Raw genomic sequence first — 26705 nt, 5'->3', positions numbered from 1 at the left:
TGTAATTGGGAGATAATAGCACCTTAAGAAATGTCACAGCTTCTCTTGCAAGAAACTTAGCTGTTTTTGGTCTTTATTTTTCTTTTTTCTTTTTTTTTCCCTCAAAAACACATGTGTTTTAAGAAATATGTTGTGCTTGCGGGGAGCCTGGGTGGGTCTGTTAGTTGACCATCTGACTTTTTATTTCAGCTCAGGCCTTGATCTCAAGGTTATGATTTTGTGCCCCACATTGGGCTTCACACTGGGTATGGAGCCAGTAAAAAAGAAAGAGAAAGAAAAAGAAAGAAAGAAAGAAAGAAAGAAAAAGAAAGAAAGAAAGAAAGAAAGAAAGAAAGAAAGAAAGAAAGAAAGAAAGAAAAAGGAAGGAAGGAAGGAAGGAAGGAAGGAAGGAAGGAAGGAAGGAAGGAAGGAAGGAAGGAAGAAAGAAAGAAAGAAAGAAAGAAAGAAAGAAAGAAAGAAAGAAAGAAAGAAAGAAAGAAAGAAAGAAAGAAACATGTGCTTGAGACCATAGGCAAGAATTACTTTAGATAAGCTATCATAGACACCTAACATTTTGCAGGTATAAACTAAACTCCTTACATAGATATAACTGTTGAAGTCACTTAAAAATACATGCAGGAAAGTTTACCTTTTACTTTCCTACTATATATGTTACAACTTAAAAGAAAAGGCATTTCCCAAACCTACTTAGGATCAGAACTTTTTCTGGGACATATTATACTGGCTATTTGGAAAGTAGTTAATATTCCTGATAAAATGCTTGAGCAATTTTCTGACAGACTTTTAAGAAATTAAGATCTCTACAGAGAATATTTCCTTACTCAACTAATACTCTAATTTATAAAGAGGTTAATGATTTTTAACCAGTAGTTTTCTAAAAGATGATTGTCAAACCAATAAATTTTTCCGTACAAAATAGTTCTACTTCAAAGGAATCTTTGCATTGACTTGCTAACTCAGAACCCTCTTGTCAAATTTAAACTAAAACTTTGACATGTTTGTAGTCAAGTTAACTGAGAAATTGTTTGAACAAACTAGCCAAAGTCTCAAAACTTGCCAACATTCATAACTTGAAGCAATTAAAATCATGTAAAAGTTTTCTGCTTATGTGGCTCATGTGAAGGCAGATAATAATCTGGCTTCAGAAAGACTAAACTTTGATTATGGGTACCAATTTAAGAGGTTATTATCTGAGAGTTTCACATGTGGAGAATGAAGAGTCAATGCCATTTATTCATAAAAATGTAGAATGCCATAAGTCAATAATCATCCATTTAAAAATAAATGAAAACAAGCCCAAATTAGTGGCTCTGATCATTGTTTTTTTGTGAGAGTAAAAATAGCTTAGATATAAAACTATCAAATTATTAGACCTTTATAAATAAATCACAAATCTTTAGATTTTTGAGGGTTTGAATTTGGGAAGACATATTTATAGAGAGATGGGTGGGGAGTGAGAAAGAGAGAAGTAGAGAGTCTTTTGGAACATGTCTAGGACTTCCTGTGCAATTTATGAGCCACACATATAAAAACAATCACATTTTGTTTTTAATCGCAAATAGTGACACTAAAAGACATCATTTCCTGTGAAGGAAAATAGGGCTTCAGAAGAGTTTTGGCTAACTCCTAAAATGGAATCTACTATTACTGAGATATACCACTGTTGAGACTCTTCCTATCAACTTGCTTTGAGTCCTAAGGGCTGTTCTGAACTGTTGGGGGAGTCAAAGGTATTTTGATTCATGTGAACATCCTTGGGATATGTGTTTGGTATTTTAAGATAAGTACTGTGAGGAGGACAGTAATCACCTGATCTTTTAATATGTTTGTTAACAAGCCAATATAGTTGATTTACTTTGATCCTTGGTATGGAGAAAAATGGAGAATGCATGCTATATAGTGCATACATACCTTATCTGTTAAACACTTTATTTTTCTCAAATGAGATATTTCACTACGTTAGATATCAGAATATCATACCTTGAGCAATTCAGAAATGCACATTTTCAAGAGAATTTTAGTATGTTAGGTTGATTATAGATCTTAGAGGATAGTTAGGCAAACAATTTTTATTTTGAAATGCTTGGAAGCTAAGGCCTTGGGCAAATACATTATAAGAAACAAATGAGAATACATTCGGCAAACTTCTTTTGAATCTTTTAAACTTTTCTGAGTTATGCTCTTTCTTCTCTCAAAACAAATTCTCCCAAATCTGAGCAGTTTCCTTCAAAAATTTAAGAGGAACCAAAAAATCTTTCAAAAAAATATCTTTGCCTCTACAAAGCTAAATTTTCTCTGGGGAAAGATATGATTAGTCTGGTAAAAAACCAATTTGTTTCTTTTCGGTAAAATTGCTTCATTTTTAAAAGAATGTCTGAATAACTCTGAATCACTTGTATTTATTTATATAAACCTAATGAAACTTAAAATAGTCCTTAGCTTTTGAACATTATATTTACTCAGACATGTTCAATTAAATAAATAAATTGTTATTAACTGTTATTATTTAAACATTTACAATTAAAAAAATGAAGAGATGTTTCCCTTTGGGAATAAGTGGCCACTGATTCTACATTAGAAATGTAAATAGCCCCCCAAACTACCCATCTTTGTCAATCTTTGAAGTGTAATGCCTTCTGTAAGATTTGGAGAATCTTTGGAGTTTTAACCAAAACTGTTTCATCGTTTCTTTCTGTTCATACGGGTCCTCACTCTCATATTCTTAAATTCTCCTCCATCCCCTTTATGCTTGTCTTAAGCAAAGTAATTTCCATTTCAACTTCTAATCCCCTGTTGTCCTGTTCAGCAAACCTAGGATTTTCCTTGGGATCCAGCCTCTCTGCAGGATTGTGTGGGATTCTAAATAGTTACCCACCTCCCTCCGGCTCCCCATTTGCTTTCACAAATGACTTTTCCTGTCTTGTTAGCAAAACACACATTTCAACATGTATCCACTCAACTGGAAATCTTGGTTTCATAAAATTAAGAAGACAAAGCATAAAAGTGTAACACCATTGGTCCAATATTAAACGCTCTTTAGGAGGTTTAAAACCAGGATTTCTCATTCATTTTATGCTCTTCTTTGGCCTAAGATAGTGGCCAGCAGTAATGAAATGTCCATGGCCCCAATCACCTGCTCTGGTGAACATCCATATTTTTAAAAAGTGTGTTTCCTTTGTCAGGAAAGGTTAATTCTTTGTCCGGCATTTCACACATTACTCTTGGAAACAAATCCAGAACCTTATGGACAAGACCTTTTTATATCAACTTAAATAATTCTCAGGGTGTGATGGGGGCAAATAAGGGCAGGGCCTCTGACACAGAAACCCTTCGAAGCCCCTTTTGTCCCATCAGAGGCTCAATAGGAAGCAGGATCAGGATGAGGGAGGCAACTGAGGCAAGTCATGGAAGCACAGGTTTCGATCTTGTCTTCATTTAAGATCGTATTGTGACATTTGGTTCGTCATTGATTATTACTTTGATTTTTTTAAACATTGCATTAAAATACTGTTTGCCTTGGTTGCTGAGAGCTTTTTGGTTGCTGAGAGCTTTGGCACCTCAGATTTTGTATATGAGGCCTTTCTCATGTTAGCTCGTGCTGCCCGGCTGAGGGAGACCAGCTCCCTATCTGATCGTTCAGTGACAGAAGAGAATATGCTTGAATTTGGGGGATAGGGAACAATGATTTCAGTATTCAAAACCTGAAAAGCAGCCAGGTATGACAAAACTGCCAATATTTTCTTCTAAATAATTAATATAATTATCTTTGTTTTGCTATAGATTTGTGAATAGGCCACGAAATTATTCTTATGTACAAAAGCTCATGCTTCGCATGTCCTAGAGTGATAAAGAAAATGATGAAGAACAAAAGGACAAATATTCACAGAAATGTCCATTGTCCCTGGGGAAGGAAGGAATGTGGCCTTTGGTCAAAAACTCTAAAATGGGAAGAGGAATAAGAGTCCTCTCACTGGATTTGCATCTACATCCTTGATGAATTTAGGTAGAGTAATTTATACTTTTTTTTGCTCCCTTTTAAAAGCAGACCTTCTCTTCATGATTGAATTCATTGTTGCCGTTTTATAAAAAATAGATGGCATTTTTAAAAAGGACAGAAACAAAATTGCTTAAGAAAGTCACTACTTTTCAGGGCCAGTAGCAGGTATACTTAACTCTGAATACAACAGCAAATTTTCTTTATTTCATCTTATTTTCCTGGAGAAAGGACATATTAAATAAAGTTATAGAACTGAGCTAACAATTCAGTGCATGAAGCCGGTCACACTTGCTTAAATTTGTAACCATTACTTTCAGGACTCAAAATGCCTACTGATGCTCGGCATCCAATTATTCTATGAGGACTCCATTTCTTTTGCATTGCACAGAATAAGTAATTTTCAACTAGGCAGAGCATGTGTTAAAATTTTGCGAGGTGTAGTGTAATTATACGAGCAAAACAACTAGACCCGTATCCTAAAAGGATAGAGGCATAAGAGAGGTAAATCTTGTTCAAACAGCTGAATGTCATAAATTATGAAAGTAAAATTCGTAAGAGCAAGTTAGCATAGTAAAATTATAAAATTAAGAAATATAAACCCTTAAATTTAAAACGAAGTCATGAGGATTAAAAAAAAAATAGGCCTGAAAGAGGATAGAGATCACTTCTATTTTAAAGTGTAAATAATTTGGGATTTGAAATAATAGCATCTAAAATTTAAAACACACATATTGTTTAAATCACCCAAGTCCTTTAGGAATTATTCTAACTTGACTGTGAACTTTGTAGTGTCCTGCAGATGTTATGCTCACTTAAGCTTACAGATAGCAAAATAACTGCCTTTTTAAAAGTGGGATGGTGTCCGTCAGGGAATCATTCACTTATGGAGTGGTCACTGAGACCCAGAGACAGGCTATTTATTTGATGAATAGAGTCTATTGCCGTTCCTGCCATTTATCCTTACAGTTTTCAAGAATTCTTCATTCAGTGTAATAAACTCTATGTCAGGCTCTTTTAGATCTGATTCAAAATCCACTTGTAAAGGGAGGTTCTATCACTGAAAGCCTTTGCAAGGCCCAAGGCTATCATAAAAGAGGTTTGTATAATAAATTATAAGGTGACTTTTTTTTTTTCATCTCTAAATCTAATAGCACAGAAATGACTGTGTTTTTGAATTGGGCAACAACCACATGTTAAGGAGGCACAAAGAATTAAAAACTTCATCTAGTACTACACAAAGAAGTAAAACACAGGGATAACTGGAAGACCCATGTTCTATTTACCTTCCTCACTACTGTCATAGGCTATAATTAACTTTATAATGACTGTCAAATATAAGCCCTCTTGGAAATCTTATGAGGTAAAGGTAGAAGAGGCAAATCTTTACTCATTAATAAAACAAAACATTTGATTAGAGTATATTGATAAAATAAAATATTCATGATTTTAGTTTATTTTCTGTTGAATTTATTAATAATCTTTATATATATTTATATATGTATGGCTTTGAGCAAAGACAAAAGAAATACTCTAATTCGTCCCTGATCATACAGTTGTTTTAAGAGTCAGCTATTCTACTATTTTTCCAGCAGCAGAGAGACCAACCTTTTCAATAATACATTTCTTTCTGTACAGATTAAAACTCCATACTTGTGGGCTTGACTATGTACAGAGAAAAGAGGTCACTTTTCAACTAGCAATGGACTTTTATATTACAGGAATGTGAGTCATTTTTTTTTTCTTAACCTAAGCATATATATTCATTCATATATGTATATAATTTACCCTGTGCCATTTTATTAGTTTAACATATAAACCTTAATTTTTTTTGTCCATTCTGTTACAAAGTGAATAAAAATTTTATGGTTGCACTGAAAGACCATGCAATTCAATTTTGCTTATGTTTCCCAATAGTGCTCAAAATAAAAAACCAAAGATTTATATATAAAAATATTTCACTACCAAACCCATTAGTGCTATCAAATGTAAACCTTTAATAATTTAAAGGACCAATACATGATCTTAATAAATTGAAGTTAATTCTCAATATTTTAATAAAATAAAGGAGTTTTGTACTGATATGTAAATGGTCTTGCAGCTTTCCCAAAGGCTCTAGGGAGACTGAACAATCCCCTTCTTACCCCAGTCCTGACATGCCATCAGATGTCACCAGCATGTTAATGACAACATTACATTGACTAGCATTGTTGATAACTTCCACACAAGCTGGGATCTGTTAGAAATGAAACATAACAACTCATTTTGGTATAATAGGTATTATATCCGTAAAAGGCATAACAGGCAGCATGGATCCATTTTAGAGTTTTTGCTTTTATTTTGTATTCTGTCCTCAAGTCTATCTGGAGGCCCTGCCCCATTGAATGTGTGATCTTGTTAAGTTCTTCTTAAATGTATCGCCAGGGTCAAAGATACCGAAGACCTCCGCTTTAGGTCATCCTCTTAACTTGGGTTATTTACAGAAGTCGGTTATTAGGGATCTTCCAATTGTGTTCCAGTCATCCACCACATTTGTGGGGTGCATTAGGCACAAATGATTACTAAGGGACTTCTCTGAGAAGAAGCAGATGTTCACAGGTCATGGAGAGTTAGGGAAACAGACAAACAAACAATGCTCACATTCAATTTGCCCCTGGCTTTCTGTCATCACGTCCATACATTTTCCAGCACATTCCAAATAACAAACCTCCTGTCTAAGGGCTATGTTAGTCACCACATGCCTTAAGATTTACTAACCGTTTTATTACAATATACATAGAACAAAGTGTGTGCTCCCAAAAAGACATGATGCTATCGTGTGTTTAGTTATTTTAAATTAACACCAAGGTAGACTACCAACTATCAACAGTGAAGACACAGAACACACTGGCAACTCCAAATCAAGCTGTGGTTTACAAATCATCATTCAAATAATAGTAATAATAGTAATATTATTAAATGAAAGTGGAAACCTCACTTCTAGACTTAAGTCAGAGATCCAAGTCAGCCTTATAGGAATTTTAAGATAGGCAATTAATGAATGGTTATACTTTTCTAGAAATGAGGAATACTGTAAGCCTCTCCCTACAGTGACTGATCTGAACCTATTTTTTTTTTTTTTTTCCCAAAAAGCATGCAGGGACTATTTTCAGATGCTTGGTTATGGCAAGAAGGAAGAAAAGTAATGATTTTCGGTGTAATACAAGCAATTTGTAGAATTGAGCATACAGTTTTGCATAAAACATTGCAGGTTAAAATAATATTGTAGGTTTCAAGCCATTGCAGTACAGTTGAATAACTGCTACAATTAGGTTTTGTAAAATTTCAAACTCTAAGTTTTGAAGTGAAGCAATAAAACTAAATTCTTGAGTGATGACTTTTACCTTCCTACAGCACAGAATAGCTATTTTTATTTGGGTTGAAAAAGTTATTTACAACTAACATTGATTGAGTCTTGGTAAAAGTCCGATAACACATGAAGACAAATATCCCCTCAGCTTTCTGAAAGATCAGTGAACGGGTCTGAGGTTAGAGATATTCGTGACAGTGGCAATGCTAGTCTCCAACCGCGGCCAAGCATCCCGTGTGTTCTGTAACCTAATTCAAAATTGAAAGCACCAAAATACAATTTAGATCTATAAAATGGGATTCGCTCTTTAATTCTCCGTAATTAATGATTAACAATTTAGATGCAGAGACACAGCTAATGAAAGAAGTTTTAGTTGGTGCTATTCAGTAGTAGCTCACTTGAGTTGCCTTTTAAAATCAGAGTTTTGTTTCCACCGAATCCAAGAACTCCTCATAAAGTAGAAGAAATACACATATCAAAGGAAGTCGGTAAAAGTAGGTTAAAAATAAATGATCTTACAACAACATTTTAAATCCTTTAATGAGTTAAAGAAAGGAAGACATGTAACACTGAATGCTAAACAGGTCTTTTGAACTTCTCTTGGGAATTTAGATAGATATTTAATAGTAGATATATATTTATATATTTTACATTTTGCGTGTAGGCCAGAGCTGTCTAAAATATCTCTTCATAGTAGGCTAGAGGAATCTATCAGGAGATAGAATAAAATAGGATCTGAGAAGATTCTCAGTTTATCAGTGTTTCTTTCTGCTTTGACAATCAGCAGGGATCATAAATTCGAAGCAAACCGTGGCTTTTCTGCCTCTGGGTCTGTAGTTAAGACTGAGGAGGACTCTCTGGGGAGAGCCGCTGCTGGTGGAGGGGGCGCGGGGGGCGCTCCTCGGTTCGGGGGGATGGCTCCCGAGGACATCTGTCGGAACAGGGTGACTCGCTGCGGGACGGTGCCCCTGCCCCCCGCCTGCAGGCCCGGGCCGTGGACGGCTGTCACGGGCTGAGGGATGGAGGCCAGGGACTCGCCCACAGTGGGGTGCGGTCTGGACATGAGCGTGGCAACCTCGTGGGGCAGCGAGGGCTGCGAGGCCGACAGGGGCCTGACCTCGCGGGTCAGGCTGGCGTTGTGGAGCGCCTGGGTGCTCCTGTGCACGTCGTTCCTCGGCGTGGAGCCGCCGCCGGGCGTCTGCGGCGGCTGCGGGGGCTGCGGGGGCTGCGGCGGCTGCGGCTGCGGCTGCGGGGGCTGCGGCTGCGGGGGCTGCGCGGGCTGCGCGGGCTGCGGGGGCTGCGGGGGCTGCGCGGGCTGCGGCTGCTGCGCGAGCGACAGCTGGGACGCCGTGGGGGAGGCGTAGTGGAAAGTTCGAGCGGCCAGCGGGCTCTGGACGGGCGGGCTGCACACCGCGGTGGTGTAGGAGCAGGGCGAGAGCACGGCGGAGGGCTGCGGGGTCTGGGTGCCGGGGCTGGGGGAGTGCAGGTTGCCGTGCGACAGGCTGGGCGCGGAGTACACCGGCGGGGACTGCGTCCTCGCGCGGCAGGTCGGAGTCGCGGTGGAGGAGGTGGAGTTCAGGGCTGTCATCTGCGGGTAGTTGATCGGAGCGATCGCCTGCACCATCTCCCGGTCGTGCTTCACGATCTGCTTCAGGATCTCGTTCTCCTGATTGTTGAACACCCCGGTGTTCAGATCCTTCTGGAACTTTTGCAGCAGAATTGAATTTTTCTTCCCTGGCAGCGAAAGAAAGAGAGCCACTTAGAAAGCCTCCGGAGGACGGGCGGCAAGCCCGGGGGACAGCGGCTCCCGGGGACAGAAGCGGGGACAGAAGCGGGCCGGCGCCTCGCACAAGCGGCTTAAAAGCCAAGTACTCACCCCTAGACCCAAACGGACAGGCAGGCGCCTCCTGCCCCTCACACTTCCTCTATCTGCCTGGGAAATCTTACCTCCTATGCAAGTCAGGTTGAGAAGTGTGTAATATGGGCAAAGCCACCTTACAGAAGAAAGGGAGAGGCTTGACACGAGAGCTACTCTGAAGAGCGGGAGAAGAAAGGGCATTTGGGGGTCAGGATGGGCCTGGAATCAAACTTAAGTTTAAAGCTACCTCCCCCCCCCTCTCCCCACCCCCAAAGGCCAATAGGACATTTACTCTGTGACAGGTACTCTACAAAAGGCTTTAGGTAAATTTGTTTTCTTTAATCCTCAACTCCTGGAGGTGGGTGTGGTTGTAACCCCATTTCACCCAGAAGGAGAACGGGGACAGAGCAAGGTTAAGAACAATGTCCAAGAAAACCTGGTGAATAAGAAACAGGAATGGGGAAGGAAGATCCTTAGGAAGGGCAGCCAGCCAGCCACACGCATTTGCATCATGTGAGTGCTTTCTAGAAATGCAGTCTCTTAAGCCCCATCCTACTTGCTGACCAAGGTGCTGCATTTTACTAAGATCCTCAGGTGATTCGCACAGGCAAACTGGAGAAGCCCTGTGGCAAGTCCTTTACTTTTGACCAGTGCCCTATAACTGTGATCTCCCCCCCCACCACCCCCATAATCATATTCTTCTCATCTCTGGAGCTTTGAAAAATACTGATTTTTGTCTGAAGCCTACCAATTAAATCGGAATAGCCAGATTTCAATACTTTGGAAGCATATTTCCTCAGAGGATTGTTATGCCTGGCAGGTTGAGAACCATTCCATTTTCTGGAAGGTCTTTGTGAGGATTAAGGGGTATGGTTTATGGCAGGTTCTCCGCTCCCTCTAGAATCTCAATAAGCATTACTTCTCTTTCCTGCCACTGTCTTTGGAGCGGTTTGCAATAAGCAGACATTCTCTGGCAGGATAACGATAGAATCAGAATTAGATTGATGAAAGAGGGAAAAATCAGCGATTTTTGGTGACATCATTGGTAAAATAATTCCCAGATAAGTATTGTAACTGAAAAGTGAATCAATTTGCCATATTACTAAATAAAGTTAGAGTTAGAAGGGATGCTTTTTAATGGAAATATATGTTATAAATTACTGCTAGAAAACTATCATTTTAAATGACTTCCAAAATAAATGCTTGTCTCTCCTTATAGAACTATTTTAAATTTCTAAAGAAGAAAAGCTGCTATATTAGTAAAAAATATAAATGCTGTTTCAGCATATTGCCTTAACTAAATATGGTCTACACATATAGGCAAAAGCTACAGAATGGACAGGGACAATATTTCTTTGTGATCATGTGAATAGTCAACATTTCATAATGTAAATATTTATGAACTTGTGGAGAAATACTATAATTTTAATGCACTGTTCAAATTTTATAAAGATCAAAACTGCAAATGCTTGGTGCTTATTAGCAATTTTATTGTCTCTATTATTGATTGTAAGCCATTTCATGCAAATTTTCTTATAAAAATTAATTGGAAAAAGTGAATAGAGTGAAGCTGTATCAGACTAACATAAATTCTCTATTAAAATATCCTCATTTTAATGCTTTCTCTAAAAGACATCTAGCTGGCTTAGGAAAAAACTCATGTGCTCAGAAATTAGTCTCTAGCTCTACCATGAGCACTCACATACCACAAAGAGGTAATTATTTTCAAATTAAATAAAGATGCTTTCAGGAATACCCACTTTTATGGGCACTGTCTCGACACTATGTCCTATTACATGTCTAAGTTGTCAGTATGACTTTCTAATCTGTGTGTTATGTCTAATGATAATGTCCAAATGTCACCTTTACTTCTCCTAATCTAATTTCAGGCCTTTATGCATCTGTCATCCCACTTCTGTAGAAGGAAAGAAAGATACAAAGTGCGTAAGAAAAGCTGATGTAAGACTACATCAATAAAAAATCCTTACCTTAAATAAGAATGAAGCACTTGTTTACTTCCAAGTGATCTCAACCCCATCTCCTTTGAGATCATTGATTCCTTCATCCCTCCCTACCACCTCTCTTCAAGAATGTTCATTGTGTACTAGGTACTGTGAATTTAATAGTGAATTAGACATGACCTCTACACTCACAAATCTTAGCATCCTTAGAGCAGTTACAGTAAGAAAAGCAGTATTGTGATGGAGGAAATTCCTAGGAGTGTGAGAGAACCTACTCAGGATACTCAGCGTAGGAGTGGGTGGGAGGTCACAGAAGCATTCTACAGGGGATGGAGTAGAATTAAGAGGGAAAGGGGGCAGAGCAGGGTAAGGTGGGGAAAAAGGATTTAAATGTAGAAAATGAATGCATACCTCCTTCTGACATTAGAATGTTCCAGCATATCTTGGGAAGCTAATAGCAAGCCAATCTGATCTAACTTTACTATAGCAATTACTCAAATCTTTAAGCTAGTGTAACTAATGAGGTCTAACTTATATATTCTTATTTGAGAGCAGAGAAGACTTTAAAATAAGTTGATGTTTACAAAGTAAAGCATCTATGTAGGGTACTTCTATCAAGGCTTTTCCTGCTTGAGTCTGTATTACAAACATTTCGAGAAGTTTCTACTGAGACAATTAAAGTGTACAAGCTTTCAGTTCTCAATATAAAGATAAAAATGTAAAGTTGATACATAATTTTTTTTTAAAAACCTTGTGGTAAAATTATTTGGTTTGTAATATAGACTCATACTATTGTATTTTTAGTTCTATTTTAGTGCTACCTAAAATTTTTATCGTTGCTTTTTACCTGAAGATTCAAACTGTTTTGGCATCACTGGGGAAATCAGATTGAACAGCTAGTAAAAATAGAGATGATTAAATAAACCCAGAATACTTAGAGAAGAGAAAGTTAGTAGAAATAAGGCTAGAGCTAACTGCTATTTCTAAGCTAATTAATTAGGCAACCTATGATAGCATTTAGGACTTAACAATTGCAAACATGTATCAGCCCACTGGAGCATAACTAAATTGTACACCAAAAATGATAGAAAGCTGAAGAGAGGGTAGCCCCGGTGGCCCAGCGGGTTAGCGCTGCCTTCAGCCCAGGGAGTGATCCTGGAGACCAGGGATCGAGTCCCACGTCGGGCTCCCTCCATGGAGCTTTCTTCTCCCTCTCTCTCTCTCTCTCTCTGTCATAAATCAATAAAATTAAAAAAAAAAAAAGCTGAAGAGAGTACCTATCCGATCTAGTCGGTCAATGGCAACCGTCTCAAAGGCTCTCCTCATCATTGGATATTCCTCCAGGACCTCATTGAAATTGTCCACAGAAAGTGAATAAAGACGGCAATATGTATCAGCTCGAACACTGGCAGTACGGCGTCCCTTGGTCAGCAAGCAAATCTCTATAAAAACAAGAAAGGAAGATTTATTTGGTAATTTTGGTTCAAAGACCGCTAAGACTCACAATTTTAGCAAAGCGTCATGCTGTGATCAACCAATGATTGGCAGCGTTTTCTATTTTATCAGTAATTTTCTTCTGACAGTAATATCCAATGGACAATACTCAACTTTAAAATAATATTCTTTGTTAAATAGTTAAAGCTTTTAGTTCAAAAGGAAAGCTGATCCATTGCCTATCCTTCGGCCCTCATTCCAATGCATCTGAAATAACAATAAAAATGTAGAAAAGGAAATCATAAATTCACAGTGGAGTTGAATACTGGAAGAAACCATAATGAGACAAGATTTTTATAAAGTTTGGAAGGAAAAAGCAGATCATATGATATAGATAGAAACTAAAGTGAAACCAAAGTGAACCCAAACATTGGCCTAGAAAGTCCTAAGATCAAGAAAAACTGGACCAAGGATCCTGAGGAATGCATTTCGGGCATGCCTCATGTAGTTCGCATATTCCCAATGAGACTGGTATAGAAAATTATATTCCAAATGCACAGAGAGGCTTTCTATTTCAATAATTTCTAAGAAGATTTTTTTCTTGAGAACTGGATTTCCAAAATATAGTAAGCAAACATTTGCAAATTTGGAATCCCTTATTTGCTAGCTAAGTAAATCTGCAAGTGATAATTTTTATTTTGTTTTCCTAAATTTAATTAAACTGTATATATTTTGAGTTTTTTTAAAAAAAATTGAAATAATTTAAAAATTTAGTTTCAAGATAACCAATTTGAAAAGAGAAATGAGAGAAGTATTTCTGAATGCACAATTTCCTAACAAGGAAATAATAGCAAAATAATTATTGAAAGGGGCTAAATTCACACTCTTCTCAACTTAACTAAGTTCAGTTCATGTTAATAAACACAGTGAATTGGGATCCCTGGGTGGCGCAGCGGTTTGGCGCCTCCCTTTGGCCCAGGGCGCGATCCTGGAGACCTGGGATCAAATCCCACGTCGGGCTCCCGGTACATGGAGCCTGCTTCTCCCTCTGCCTGTGTCTCTGCCTCTCTCTCTCTCTCTCCCTGTGTGACCATCATAAATAAATAAAAATTAAAAAAATAAAAATAAATAAATAGACACAGTGAATAAATTATGTGGTAGGCATTATGTGCTTGATGTTGGGCTGGAAATATGAATCAAACAGAATATCAAAGTTTGAGTTACTTATATACTGACGGTTTTAAAAAAAGAGTTCATCTTAATTGGGAGTTCATTTAAATGCAATCTGGTAAGAACAATGATACAGACGGTGGGCATTCTGGAAATATTAAGAAGCACATCTGAACCAATCTGGGAGGATAGCATTTTAGGAAATGCCACCTAAGCAACCACTTATGTTGTTGTTCATGCTGGTAAACATGTTGCAAATTTAATAAGTAATATTGTGGAGTGTTCATGCTTGTGTGCATGTGTGTGTGTATGGGGAGTATGTAGAAAGATGAGTCTATATTGGTAAATATTTAAACATAAAGCTATTATGACGCCATAGGATCTTCTGGCCCCTCTAACCTAAACAATGCAATTAAAGGAAGTGTTTTCAGCACTACCCCAATATTAAATTCCCATTGGTCACTCAAGTACTAATGTCATATTATATAATTTATGATTGGCACATTATGGTCAATAAGCTGATGAGAAATGTATTACTTCTAGGTGTTGCTTTCAAATCTGTGCAAGTTGTCACGTGGAATGGTTAGGTTATAAGCCTCATGGAAAATAACTAGTTAAGATGCAACAGAGATCTTAAAAAGTATCTGTTATCTTCAACCCAGAAATTTCACGGGACAATCTAACCCAAGGAAATAGTCTGTAATTAGAACAACATATACACAGCGATATATATATTTATTTAAACATCTGAAAATGTGAGAATGCCCTAACTGTTTAACAAGTCAAGATTCAACCAGTTACATGGCCACTGGGTGAACTATGTGGCAATTATTAAAAGTGAAGCTTTCAAAGTCAATGTGATAACAGAATGGTCGTGAAAGCTTAAGTGAGAAAAGAAGGAAACAAGATTGTAAATACAATCTGATAAAGATGATCAAAATGATAATAATATCTACCAATATGCCTTGTTCTGGATAAAAAACATTCCTTTTTGCAGATGTGTATTTTTCAACCTCCCTTTATATAAATTATTTTTATTTGTGGTGTGCATAACTTTTATTTTAAAAACTTCAAAAAATTAATATCTAAGTGCACAGAATAGGAAACAAAAAACAGGAAATGAGGGAATGCAAACCTGTTATTAGTGATTACTACTGTAGGAGATTTCTTCAACTTTACCTTCCATTCTTTTCAATATATTTTTGTTTTGGCCCTTAGATGTTTAATTTCCAAATGCTTTCCATTTTCCTATGTTTATTGCTCTCTCATTATATCCTTTTCTTTCATTATAGATGTAATGTCCACTCTCTTCTGATGGGTGTTAAGAGTTCTGATTGTGAATGACACATATATGAACAGACCTCAGTATGTTTCACAAACATAAGTAGAAGAAGCAAGACATGAGTCCACACATTATACGATTCCATGTATATGAAGTAGCCAGAAAAGGCAAATCTATAGAGACAAGCAATTGGTTGCTTGGGATAGCAAGTGGGAAAGGAGAGTGACAATAAATGGGTACAAGGAATCTTACCAGAGTGATGAAAATGGTCTAAACCTGACTTATGGTGATGGTTTCATAATTTGGTAAATTTACTAAAAAAAATGAATTGTACATTTTAAATGGGTCAACTGTATATGTAAAATATATTGCAACAAAACTGTGAAAATGAAAAAAAAAGGGCTTTGGTTTCAATATTTTATACGTTTATATTTTAAGTCCTCTTCTGTTTTCCTGAATTCTTTCTCTTCACTACTTCTGCTATGTCTACTCACTATGTCTAGATCTTTCCCTTGAATGTTTAATGCTTTCTTTGGGTAATCCATTGACATCTGAAAAGTCTGGTGAAGTGGCATAATTTGTTGATTTGGAGTTTCTCTTTAGAGAAATGAGATGGGCAGTCTGTTCTCGTATGTCCTTAAATGCCAGAATGGAGAAGGCTTTACTCCAGGGTCACTAACCTCTGTTCTAGCTGTCCTAGTTCTCTGCCTTCTTCAATCGCTTTCATAGAAGAATATTGGGAGAACCAATGCCTGGACAGCAGAACAGGCTGTTCTGCAACGTGGGGTGAGGGAGAGAGAGTCCTTTGTACCCTATGCAGGCCTTGGGTAGGTCACTTGTTTTCTCCCTCACTTTTCATTTGGCCCTCTTAGTCCTAGGCTATCAGCTGGGAGCCATTCTTCGGTTCTGTCAGGCGATCTGCTCCCTCCCCAGCCACAGTCTACCTATATCCATATCATCTATATCTATCTATCTATCTATCTATCTATCTATCTATCTATCTATCTCTATCTATATATTCCAAGTTCCTTCTATTTTCCCTTCAAGCTTCAGTAGTAACCACTAGCATACTTAAAACAAATTTTTGGCTTAAACAACTGAAATTTTATGTCATCACAGTTCTGGAGGCAACACAAACTTCTTCAGTCATTATTTCTTGGCATCTCCTCAATAATTTGTAGTGAGAACCAGAACAAATGAAGGTATATTCATGAGAGGAGAATTAGTCACTGGTCCGTGTGAAAATCACTTTAAATAGTCCCTTCTTTTAAAGCCTCCAGACTCTTTGTTTCTATCATGAATAACAAAATGAAAAAATGCCACACACTTAGCAATGAGAAAAGCAAACCTTCTGATCGTAAAAGAGTCTTAGATTTCGTAAACTGAATTTCCAGATTCAGTATGTGAATGGAGCAGTTGCTTCTCTGTGAATTAATTTTTGCTTAATCTTAAAGTTATTTTGAAGATCTACTTATTGAGGGAATACAGTCCTGTGTCAGGTGTTACAGAGGTTTTGTGTATTTACTTGGTATGTGGATTTGGGTTTAGGTAAAAAACAGAGAAAGAAAAACTATTTTATTCATCTGTAACTCATACTATCCTTTAGGTGCCTAAGAAATTTATTAGTATTTATTAGTATTTATTTATTTAGTATTTATGTATTTAGTATGTATTTATTTATTTTAGTATGTATTTATTATTAGTATGTATTTATTAGTCTGTCACTGTTTTTATTTTCTTTTATTTTCTTTTATTAGATTTCCTAAGTATTACTTATCTCCCTCACTCATTTTAAAGACAGCAATCATACAGTGACATTACTGTTTGCTTCCCTGTGAGTGCAACCTTGAGTTTTGAGCCCAGAGAAAATTATTTTAAAAAGCTTATGCGTACATCAATGATAGTGGACGAATTCAAGACCCACACTAAGCTCTATTCTTAAGTTTTAGATAATGTAATATCGGTTCCTTGCGAGGTATAATAGAACTTGCCAAAAGATTTGTAATAGAACTTGCCAAAAGATTTATGTACTTTCTTTAAACAACACAACATATCTTTGTGGGTTTTGTGCAATATCTGTAATGAAGAAAGTATCTAGAAGGTCTAGTAATATTTTCTTCGGTGTAGATAATGTCGTTACCCACCAGGTAGAAAATTAACTTGCTTTTGGGTGCTCGGATTGACGTCACACAAAAAGCAAAACACGCAATGAAATAAAATTGAACTCCCAAAGAACAAACTAAGTGCATATTACAGATGTAAGCTTCTAAAAGAATCTTACGGCATATTTTCTAGACCATGTTGCTTGTTCCAGTCTCTCTACTTTTCTTCTCATTTATTTACTGTTTGAGAACTCAGCTAGGAATTTCCCAGTGGTGCAATCACTGCTTTAAGAATTTTAATGCTGGGGGATCCCTGGGTGGCTCAGCAGTTTAGCGCCTGCCTTCAGCCTGGGGTGTGGTCCTGGAGACCGGGATGGAGTCCCACATTGGGCTCCCCACGTGGAGTCTGCTTCTCCCAATGCCTGTGTCTCTGCCTCTCTCTCTCTCTATTTCTCTCTCTCTCTCCCTCCCTCCCTCTCTTTCTCTCTATCATGAATATATAAATAAAAAAATCTTAAAAAAGAATTTTAGTGCTAATTTACTTGGAAATAAATCCCTTTATCAGGATACAAATTTCTAAATTATAATCAAGAGCACAAGTATTTGAGGACTTGACATATCAATTTTAATTTTGTATGATTCTCCTGTTTTTCTTTACAGGATAAGTTATTTTCTTTACGGGGTAAGTTATTTCAGTTACTGAAGAGGATAACTGACAGTAATGCACCCTATTACAGGCACACTGGAAAATTGTGTTCAATTTTAACATTATGAAGAGTATGTCCCAGGAGATTAAATTTGACTCACCACTACATAAATATATATACTTTTAATAAACCTTAGGGTATGAAATACAGCAACTACTCAATGCTATTTTTATTGACATTAGTTAACCTTGATTATAAGCATTTCAGGCTATCTGACATTACTGTCACCTATATAAAGTCATTTTATAAATGGCGTCAAGAATTTTGCAACTCAGAAATACTTCCATGACCTCTAAAACAGAGTTTGACATTGCAGTAACACAGAAACTTACTAGAACTTATGACAGAAATTTGTAAGGTAGTAAGTTTAACCTGAGGTTCTAGAATTTATGGGAAAATGTGTACTTGGTTGCTCATAGTAACTTAAGCAAGAAGCTGCTTCCTTTTTTGTATCCGATATCATGAAGTAAAAACAATTCTCCATTGTATATCAAAATACTAATTTCCTGTAAATTACTTGGGCTCCTAGTGTCTTTCCTATAAATTACTTGGGCTAACAGCGTCTCATAGAATGTGCAAGAGGAAATATCATTTTTTTGTTGTTTTCTTTCTATATTTGTAATCTTTCTATATTTATACTAGTGAACTAGTAAAATATCACCTCTTTTCCCATAGGAGGTGGTAACATCTGGCTTAAATCAATCTGCATATCAAGCTTGGCTTGCAGAACTTGAGATGTCACATGGATTTGAATAGGAATCTAGGAAATTTGGAGTAGAACATTGAATAGATGTAAATTTGTAGTATTTGATATATTTTGAAATATTTCACATCTTTTTTAAGCTTCTGAAACAGATTGGATATAACATACTTCCAAGTTCAGATATTATAAGAGTTAGGTATATATATTACAATAAGTAGTCTAATAACTGGAACATCCAATTTTGCTCTATTTTCTGAGATTATAACTGATCATTTCAGTTCTCATAGACACAGTCACATTCGTACAATTATTAGTATCTTCTACCACTGGTCATGCTGTCATTTATATCATCTAAAATTATTGCTTTGCCAGAGAACATTTTAGCTCTTCCCCATACGTTTTGTCAATTCATCTCTCTTAAAGTATAGCAATTAGGGTGACCACCCGTGGCTCTGAGTATTGGCCTAGTAGTGGCATCTCAGACAAGTTAAGCATTGGCAAAGTTGTTACAAGGATTAACTAAAATAGTGCTTACAGAGTGCCTGGCACAAGCCTCTCACAGTGTGGGCACTCCTAAAACATGAGTCCCTTCCTTTCCCCCTTATGTTCCCTCTCTTCTCGTTATATTTTTCTCCCTTGTGATTTTGACTCTACCTGCTGGAACAAAGGAAAAAGTAATGTTTCATACATCAACTAACTGTTCAAATTTGTGAAATACAATTATCACCTCCCACACCCTCCACCCTCTTGTAAACAATCTGTTCATAAACTAACCATCCCAATTCCGTAGACTTCTCTCAAGTGAGAAGATTTTACACCCATGGACACCCTTCTTAATTATCTTTGTGTCTCCACTGTACTTGATGGTATGTTTCTTAGTGCCTACAGCACACTTTCAGACTTACTTGTTTATGTGATATTGCTCTAAGCTAACTTATAAGGTCTTTAATGAAAAGTACAACCATCACATTTACAATATCTAGTGCTTGCCATAGATTTAGTCATGTAATATCATTGTGGTTCAAGAAATGAAGAATGAATGAGTGAATGAATAAATGAAAAGCAGAACAACTTATACCAGTGTGCAAATATTTTTCATAAAAGAAAATGCTCACATTCAAGCATAATATTCCAAATAGTCTTATCTTTTTGAGGAGCTCTGACCCTATCCACCAAATGTTACATTGCTCTTATCTTTTACCCAGTTCCTATTAATTGCAAACATATCTGTGACATGATTGTTTCATGCTGTTGGATATACAGATGTTTTCATTAAGGTTATACTTTCCACTTTGACACCTCTCATCCCTTCCCTTTTCTTATTATGGATGTGTCTTTAAATTCCACTGTGACTCCTTCAATTGCCTAAGGTCTGCATAAAATCTGCTTTACACAATACTATTTATAAACTGTTATCTACTATATATTTATATTACTTGTCTTTGGCAAGTTAAAATACTTGATGGACTATCTCAGTAATTTTCAAGATACCTGTTGGATAGATAAAAAACAATCACTGCTGGCCCCATGTTAGTCCATGTGACGTACAGAAGATTAAAGGGGATATGTTATGTGATTGGAACAAAAATCACATAAAAAATATCAAAGCTAAGAGGGTAAGACCGTACTTTTCCTGATTCTATCCATCTTTAAAAATCCACTGGACCACTCCAAATCTTTCCTTTTGATTTTAAATCTCCCAACAACTCTTTAAAAGTTAATCAAACACCTTGAATTATAAATGCCTTTAAAAAAAGCAGCCAGCTTTTAAAAATTGATCAAATGATTTTGGCTCTTAGCTACATCAAGTGTGTTTTTTGAAGTGATATCTTGACAGCTCTGCTTTCCTATGTGGTTTAATATGCTTACACCAAAAAAAAAAGTATAGCAGAAATAATAGTCTAAACAGAAAATATATTCACTAGGTATTTATGAGGCAGATCTACTACAACCAAACAGTTATTTGTCTACAAAACTTTCTCCTGGTCCCCTCTCTCTCTTTCACTCACATACACACATACAGATGTGAATGATTACATAGGGATTTAAATATACATTTTCTTGGTTTATTCAATGTACCAATTAATGGTCAACTGATTCATACTGGAACCTTCAATGCAGTGCTTCCCACACTTTAATATGCATAAGAATCCCTTGGACCTCTTGCTAAAAAGCAGACTAGGATTAAGTAAATGGGGATGGGGGGCGCGGGACTGACAATGCATTTTTCTAACAAGGTTTTAGGTGATGTCAGTGATGGGCTTTTTTGGGGAAAAGTCTTTCAGCTGTCAGATTTATATCTAAAACAGACCTTCGTGTTTAAAAGAAATTGGAAAAATGTGGCAAAAAGGAATGGAAATTAAGGGATGGTATAAATTCAAGTCAACAAATGACTTTCTTATTGCACCTTGAATGAAAATGTGGGGAATATACAAGAAATGAAAGAAAAATCCTTAGAGTTTATAGTTAATTAGAAATCCAAACACAATATGTAAGACAAGCTTCAGAATAATTCCAGAGCTAAAGCATCTGCTAGGGACTTTAACTTGATAAAAATCTCAAAATCCAGATAATAACATCATCTGTTATAATTGATTTTTGTACACTTTTGGTGACAAGAGAAGGCCTAGGTAGACTCCGAAAACAGTGTAGGAATTGCATTGCTTAGGTCCTGAGGATGGAGAAGACAGATAAGTGGGAAGGGAAGGAAGATGGAGTGGGATAGTATCATGAGCACAGATTCACAGAAGAGGTTGGGTAGAGGGTTTCCATGGAACTGTAAGGGCAGCTTTCTCAGGACCAAGGGAGTCTGAGTAGAGACAGAGAATATTCCTCCACAGATAAGAAGTTTGGTCTTGACTGGCAATATTTTTGCAAGGCTTCTGAAGGAAGCAAGTTGCATGTAGAGTATTGATTTAGGAAAGAATAAATGCAGTAGAGCTGGAGGAGTTCTGCCTCTCGGTATCTTGCCATACATGGGAAAAACATTCAGCCTCTCTTTTTCTAGAAGGTAAACTTGTTCTCTTTCAAATTGTTTCCTGATACAGGAATATTAATCTAGAGTTGGCTTGTAAAATGAATGGGGAAGGGTTCCTACCAGGTAAAGAAAGATTTGTAAAGAAGTTTCCATTATAATTTGGGTATGAGGTGATGGGGATTTGCCTAAAATAAAGCTGTAGCCTCCAGAACAAAAGTGACCTCTTTTAAGAATTATTGTAAATGAAGCTTCAAAAGAACTTGAAAGGTGATGAAGCATCTGTGAATTTTGAACCTGACGTAAAGGCAAACCACTAGAGGATGTCTGCTTTGAGTAAAATAACATGAAAGATTGTTTTGGAAAAAAATCAAGCAAAACTTTGGCATCCGGAGAAAAATCTCATTTCATGAAACACTTCCTGACATGAAGCCAATAGTTCCTTTTTATAAAATTGGTTAGATGAAGCATTTTTTGTGTGTGTTCAAGTTGGTAAGCTTTCACCATGTGACTGAATATGTGTATTAACAAATGCAACCACAATTGATGCCTACGTCAAAGACTAGCATCCCACACCTGGCCAGCAGCCCATAGGGTAGCCTGGCTGGAGAACTGTCCCTGATGGGGATGCTTTATATTGGATTGTGACTGACAGGCCTAATTATATCTTCTCCTGGGGAGATGGAAAGCGAGGAATGAACAGCTAGGAAAGTCAGAGATTGCATATGTTATGGGAATGGTGTATCCCTAAAATGGCTCCTGGGGTACTGGAATTGCTATGGCTTCCTGGAGGGCAGTCTTTCTTGCCATAAAGTCAGATGACTTTCCTGAGGTGGTTTGTTATGCTTCCTTTCTTCTTAAAATAAGCTCCACCACCTTAGCTAACCTGAGCTTGACTCAATGCCACTCAGCCTGAAAGTACCTGACTCCCACACATCTCCATCTGTGACCTCTTCCTAGATATTCATGCCAGTCCATTTTGTTAAAAGCCTCTTCCTTGTATTTTCCTACCCTCTCTTGAGAGATTATAGTGAGTTCTTCAAGTCCAGTACATGAGTAGTCATAGAGAGGCCTTGAGGAGAGTAGAAAACTAATATTCTACCTACAGAGTTTCCATTTTCTACTTCTGAGTAATCCAAGATATCAGTAGAGAGGCCTGCTAGATATCTCTTTTTGTGTAAGGTAAAAGTAAAACTTTGTTAGACAAACAAAGCAACCCTACTACCACTCCCCACCCAGAAAAAAGGCACAATCACAAATTCATCCTAACACAGGTAAATATCTATTGATATCTTCCCCCTCCAAGAAACATCACTGTATATGACAACAAAGAAACAAATTCAAGGTAAATTTTATGATTTTACAATCATAAAAATGGCACTTAGGTTCTGAATTTAAAAGTTTGCATAGAAGTTCAAGTATGTATTAATGATAAGAAATAATCCACATCAATGATTAGTTGGTTTATTTAGTAGTATGAGGTGATAGAGGTAAAACACATATGCATTAAAGGGATAATAATAAGTGAAATACATTTTACAGAATGCTTTTGCTTATGTTATTCAGAATGAATTAAATTGGGATTAAAAGCTAATTTTAAAATTAGAGGATATATCAGGGTTCCTATAGCCAAATCCAACCTTCACATTTTTGCTGATTTTTATTATATTATGCATAGTTTTCACATTTTAAAGATTTGTGAAACAATATATAAATTAAAAGATAAATAAGCAACAGAGATCATATGTGGTCCATGAAGCCTAAAATATTTACTACGTGGTCCTTTACAGAAAAAGTCTGTTAACTCCTAGGTTATATAGATTTTTTCCCCCTTCCAAATAAATGACCTTTATCATATCCTAACTTAGACAAATAAAATCTGGAAAGAATAGCAATCAGTGGACTAAAGATGCATAAGTTATGTTTTAGCTTGTGATTTCAAGCAAAGTGAGCTAAAGAATTGGGTCATACGCCCCAACAGTTTATCTAAACTACATTAAAAAATTCTTTCCTGACCTACTTGGTCAGCATGATAAATGGACATCAGGAAACTCTCCTATCGAAGATGGTCTGACTCTCACCCTGGAGAAAAGACATCTTCTCATCCTTTATAAGCTTAACTGAGATATAACCACATCTTTTTCAAACTATATCCAATAGAAACTTCACTTAACCAGGTACTCAGTTAACCAGGATTTCCTTCTCAGGTTTGTGGAGAAGGTAGGGATAGAAGGAACACATCCTTTTTTTTTTTTTTTTAAGATTTTATTTATTTATTCATGAGGAACACACAGAAAGAGGCAGAAACATAGGCAGAGGGAGATGCAGGCCCCATGCAGGGAGCCTGATGTGGGGAGCCCCATGTGGGGAGACCCATGCAGGACTCGATCCCAGGACCAGGATTACGACCTGAGCCAAAGGCAGACGCTCAACTGCTGAACCACCCAGGTGTCCCGAAGGAACACATCTTAATGATAAAAGTTAAAGGAAGGGTTCACTTTTCTCCTACTTTTTGCTTATTAAAATTTGTACTGTAGAATATTCTAAATATTTTTAAAAAGGCAGAATAATATACCAATATACTGTTGCGATACTAGTAGGATAGCATAACATCATAGTCTAATGAACTGTAGAACAGTGTAAATACTAATAATAAAATAAATTTCTAAATGTTCACCACCCAGCTTAAGCAAGTACTAATTAAGAGCTAAGTTTGTTTCACTAATACTTCGCATATCCCCCCCTTATTACTCTGAGGTAAATTGCAAATATATTAATTCAACTGTAAAGTTCCACTATTTATTACTAAGTATACTCACTGTAATATCATTATTATAGCAAAAAACTAATAATAATTTCTTAATATTATCAAATATTCAGTCAGTGTTCAAATTTCTAACTAGGAGCAAAGTTGCAGGTCACGTCACAACTCTCTCCCCTTCCCAGAGGAGCCTTCAGCAGAAATATCCCCTAGGACCTACAACATTGGGGCACTGGGTGGATCAATCAGTTAAGGACCCAACTCTTGATTTCAGCTCAGGTCATGATCTCAGGGTCATGACACTGAGCCCCACGTGGGGTTACATGCTGGGCATTGAGTCTGCTTAAGATTCTTTCTCTCCCCTTCTCCCTCTGCACCCCATGACCAGCTTTCTCTCAATCAATCAATCAATCAATCTACATCATTTAAAATAAGTACAAATAAGTGTTGAAAGATAAATGATATGTAATCTATTATAACACTATGCCAGGACAAGAAAAGTATACTTATATATTTCAAAGAAAGATATTAACCTATTTTAAGAGACTCTCAATTGAATCTCTTAAATTGAATTTCAAAAAGAAATTCTGCTTTTGTTGAGCACACTAAAATATAACGAGAATAACTTAGTCCTAGAATATTGATTTATCAAGGTATAATTCCATTACTATTTTCTACACCATCATTATCATTAGCAGAAATCCCTAAACAGAAAGAAGGATAACAATGGAAACTTCAGAGACCAAGTGAGAATGAAAGAAGAGCTGAAAGGATCTCAGGAGAAAAGCAAAATAAATGCAAGAATGATAATTCTTCTTGTTGTCAGATTTGTATTAATTATTGGATGTGTGTTTCATTATATAAAATTGAACGAGATTCTCTAGACCAGAATTTCTCAACCTCAGCCCTATTCATTTAGGAGTGAATAATTCTTTGCTGTTGGGAGCTGTCCTGGGCATTGCAAAATGGTCTACTGCATCTCTGGCCTCTACTTAATAGATGCTAGTAGCAAATCCTTCACCTAAAAGCACTGGACTGATGGATTGACAGTAGTGCTGATGAGGACATACAGTTGGTCTCATCTCTCCATAAACCTTGCCCTAAAAAACCAAGGTGGCTGGGGAGCCTGGGTGGCTCAGTCGGTTAAGTGACCAGCTCTTAATTTTGGCTCATATCCTAGGAGGGAACCCTGAAATGGGCTCTGTGCTCAGTGGAGAGTCTGCTTGAAAGTCTCTCTCTTTCTCTCTCTCTCCCTCGCTGCCCCTCCCCAACTCAAGCACTTTCTCTCTGTCTCTTTCTAAAATAAATAAATAAATCTTTAAAAACCCCACAAAAACCCAAGGTGGCAAATCTGCTATTGCTTTGTGTCTTTGTACAACTTTTGTAACATCTTGAGAATAGAAGCTTAAAATTATGTTTTGGATCTCAAAGCATCTATAATTAAACTCTTTGGGGCATTTGCTTTAGTTATACAATTTTGGGGGATAATCTTGAAACACTGTAAAATAAAACTGATCACTTTGTTAATAAGAGAAAGCTAATATTTAAACACATTAGAAATCCTTTTTGAAAGCTCCATCTATTTTTCTTTTCCATTCAAGCATCAGGTAACTCCAGTTGGTTTACAAGTTTAATTCAATAGGATAAAAAAAAAAATTTGCTAAAGAGTCCATGGCATTTAGATACAGGAAAAAAAATGAGAAAAGGAACATAAAATTTAGTGTTAATAAGTAGTAACCAAGGTGCAAATTTTCTGTGACAGAAAGTTTAAATTGGGGCGTTTTGATAGTATGTGGGCAAAAAAGCATTTGAGAATATGCAAAAACATAATACAGAGATGCTCTTCTCTTTGGTTAGCTATATAATATGATTAGGGAAATGTTAAAAGATCCACATATGATGGTATTTCTTTTGTGTTGGGATGCATGGTTAAACTTCATAATATTTTCTCTGATACAAAAGCAAAAAGAGGTTTTTATTTTTGATAGAGAAAAATGAAGTATGTCCAATACGTGTTATGTAGCCCTGTTACATAATGAGCAACATCCTCAACAATACGCTTACTGTTAAGACCAAGACTAATCCCATAGAGTAGATAAGTAAGTGTGCAATCCATGTTACCCCAGTGGAACAAATGGGCAATACTAAGCATGGAAACCCTCATCCAGAAACTGTTTTATTGTTTTCAATGCATTTTTAACTGCTAAAATTATTTTATTTATTGATTTCTTTTCTTTTTTACTTATCTGTCAATGCATGAGGGCAGGATATAATTTCTCTTCCTCGTGTTGCCATTATCTACAAAGGTAGCTGACACTTTGCAGTTGTTCAATATTTGTTGAAGACTGAATAAATCAATAAATGAGTAGTTGTGATATGTTTAGATATTATGAACAACTAGCATATTTTA

General features: G+C 36.7%; 1 protein-coding gene across 1 annotated transcript in view; it reads right to left on the bottom strand.

Annotated features, from left to right (window-relative positions):
* Positions 1-5441: 5441 nt before the first annotated feature.
* The window catches only part of HCN1 (hyperpolarization activated cyclic nucleotide gated potassium channel 1), a 386148-nt gene continuing 364884 nt past the window's right edge, over positions 5442-26705 (bottom strand). Inside the window, exons 7-8 of the mRNA XM_072824665.1 lie at positions 12440-12604; positions 5442-9077 (exon numbers count right to left, since the gene is read on the bottom strand). Of these exons, the coding sequence (XP_072680766.1) occupies positions 8134-9077; positions 12440-12604 (1109 nt within the window). The 3' untranslated portion in view covers positions 5442-8133. The remainder of the gene's footprint in view (positions 9078-12439; positions 12605-26705) is intronic.

This window comes from Canis lupus, chromosome 4 (assembly GCF_048164855.1).
Source record: "Canis lupus baileyi chromosome 4, mCanLup2.hap1, whole genome shotgun sequence".
Taxonomy (NCBI): domain Eukaryota; kingdom Metazoa; phylum Chordata; class Mammalia; order Carnivora; family Canidae; genus Canis; species Canis lupus.
Note: the sequence above shows the minus strand (reverse complement) of the source record. Positions and strands in the feature narration are given on the sequence as shown.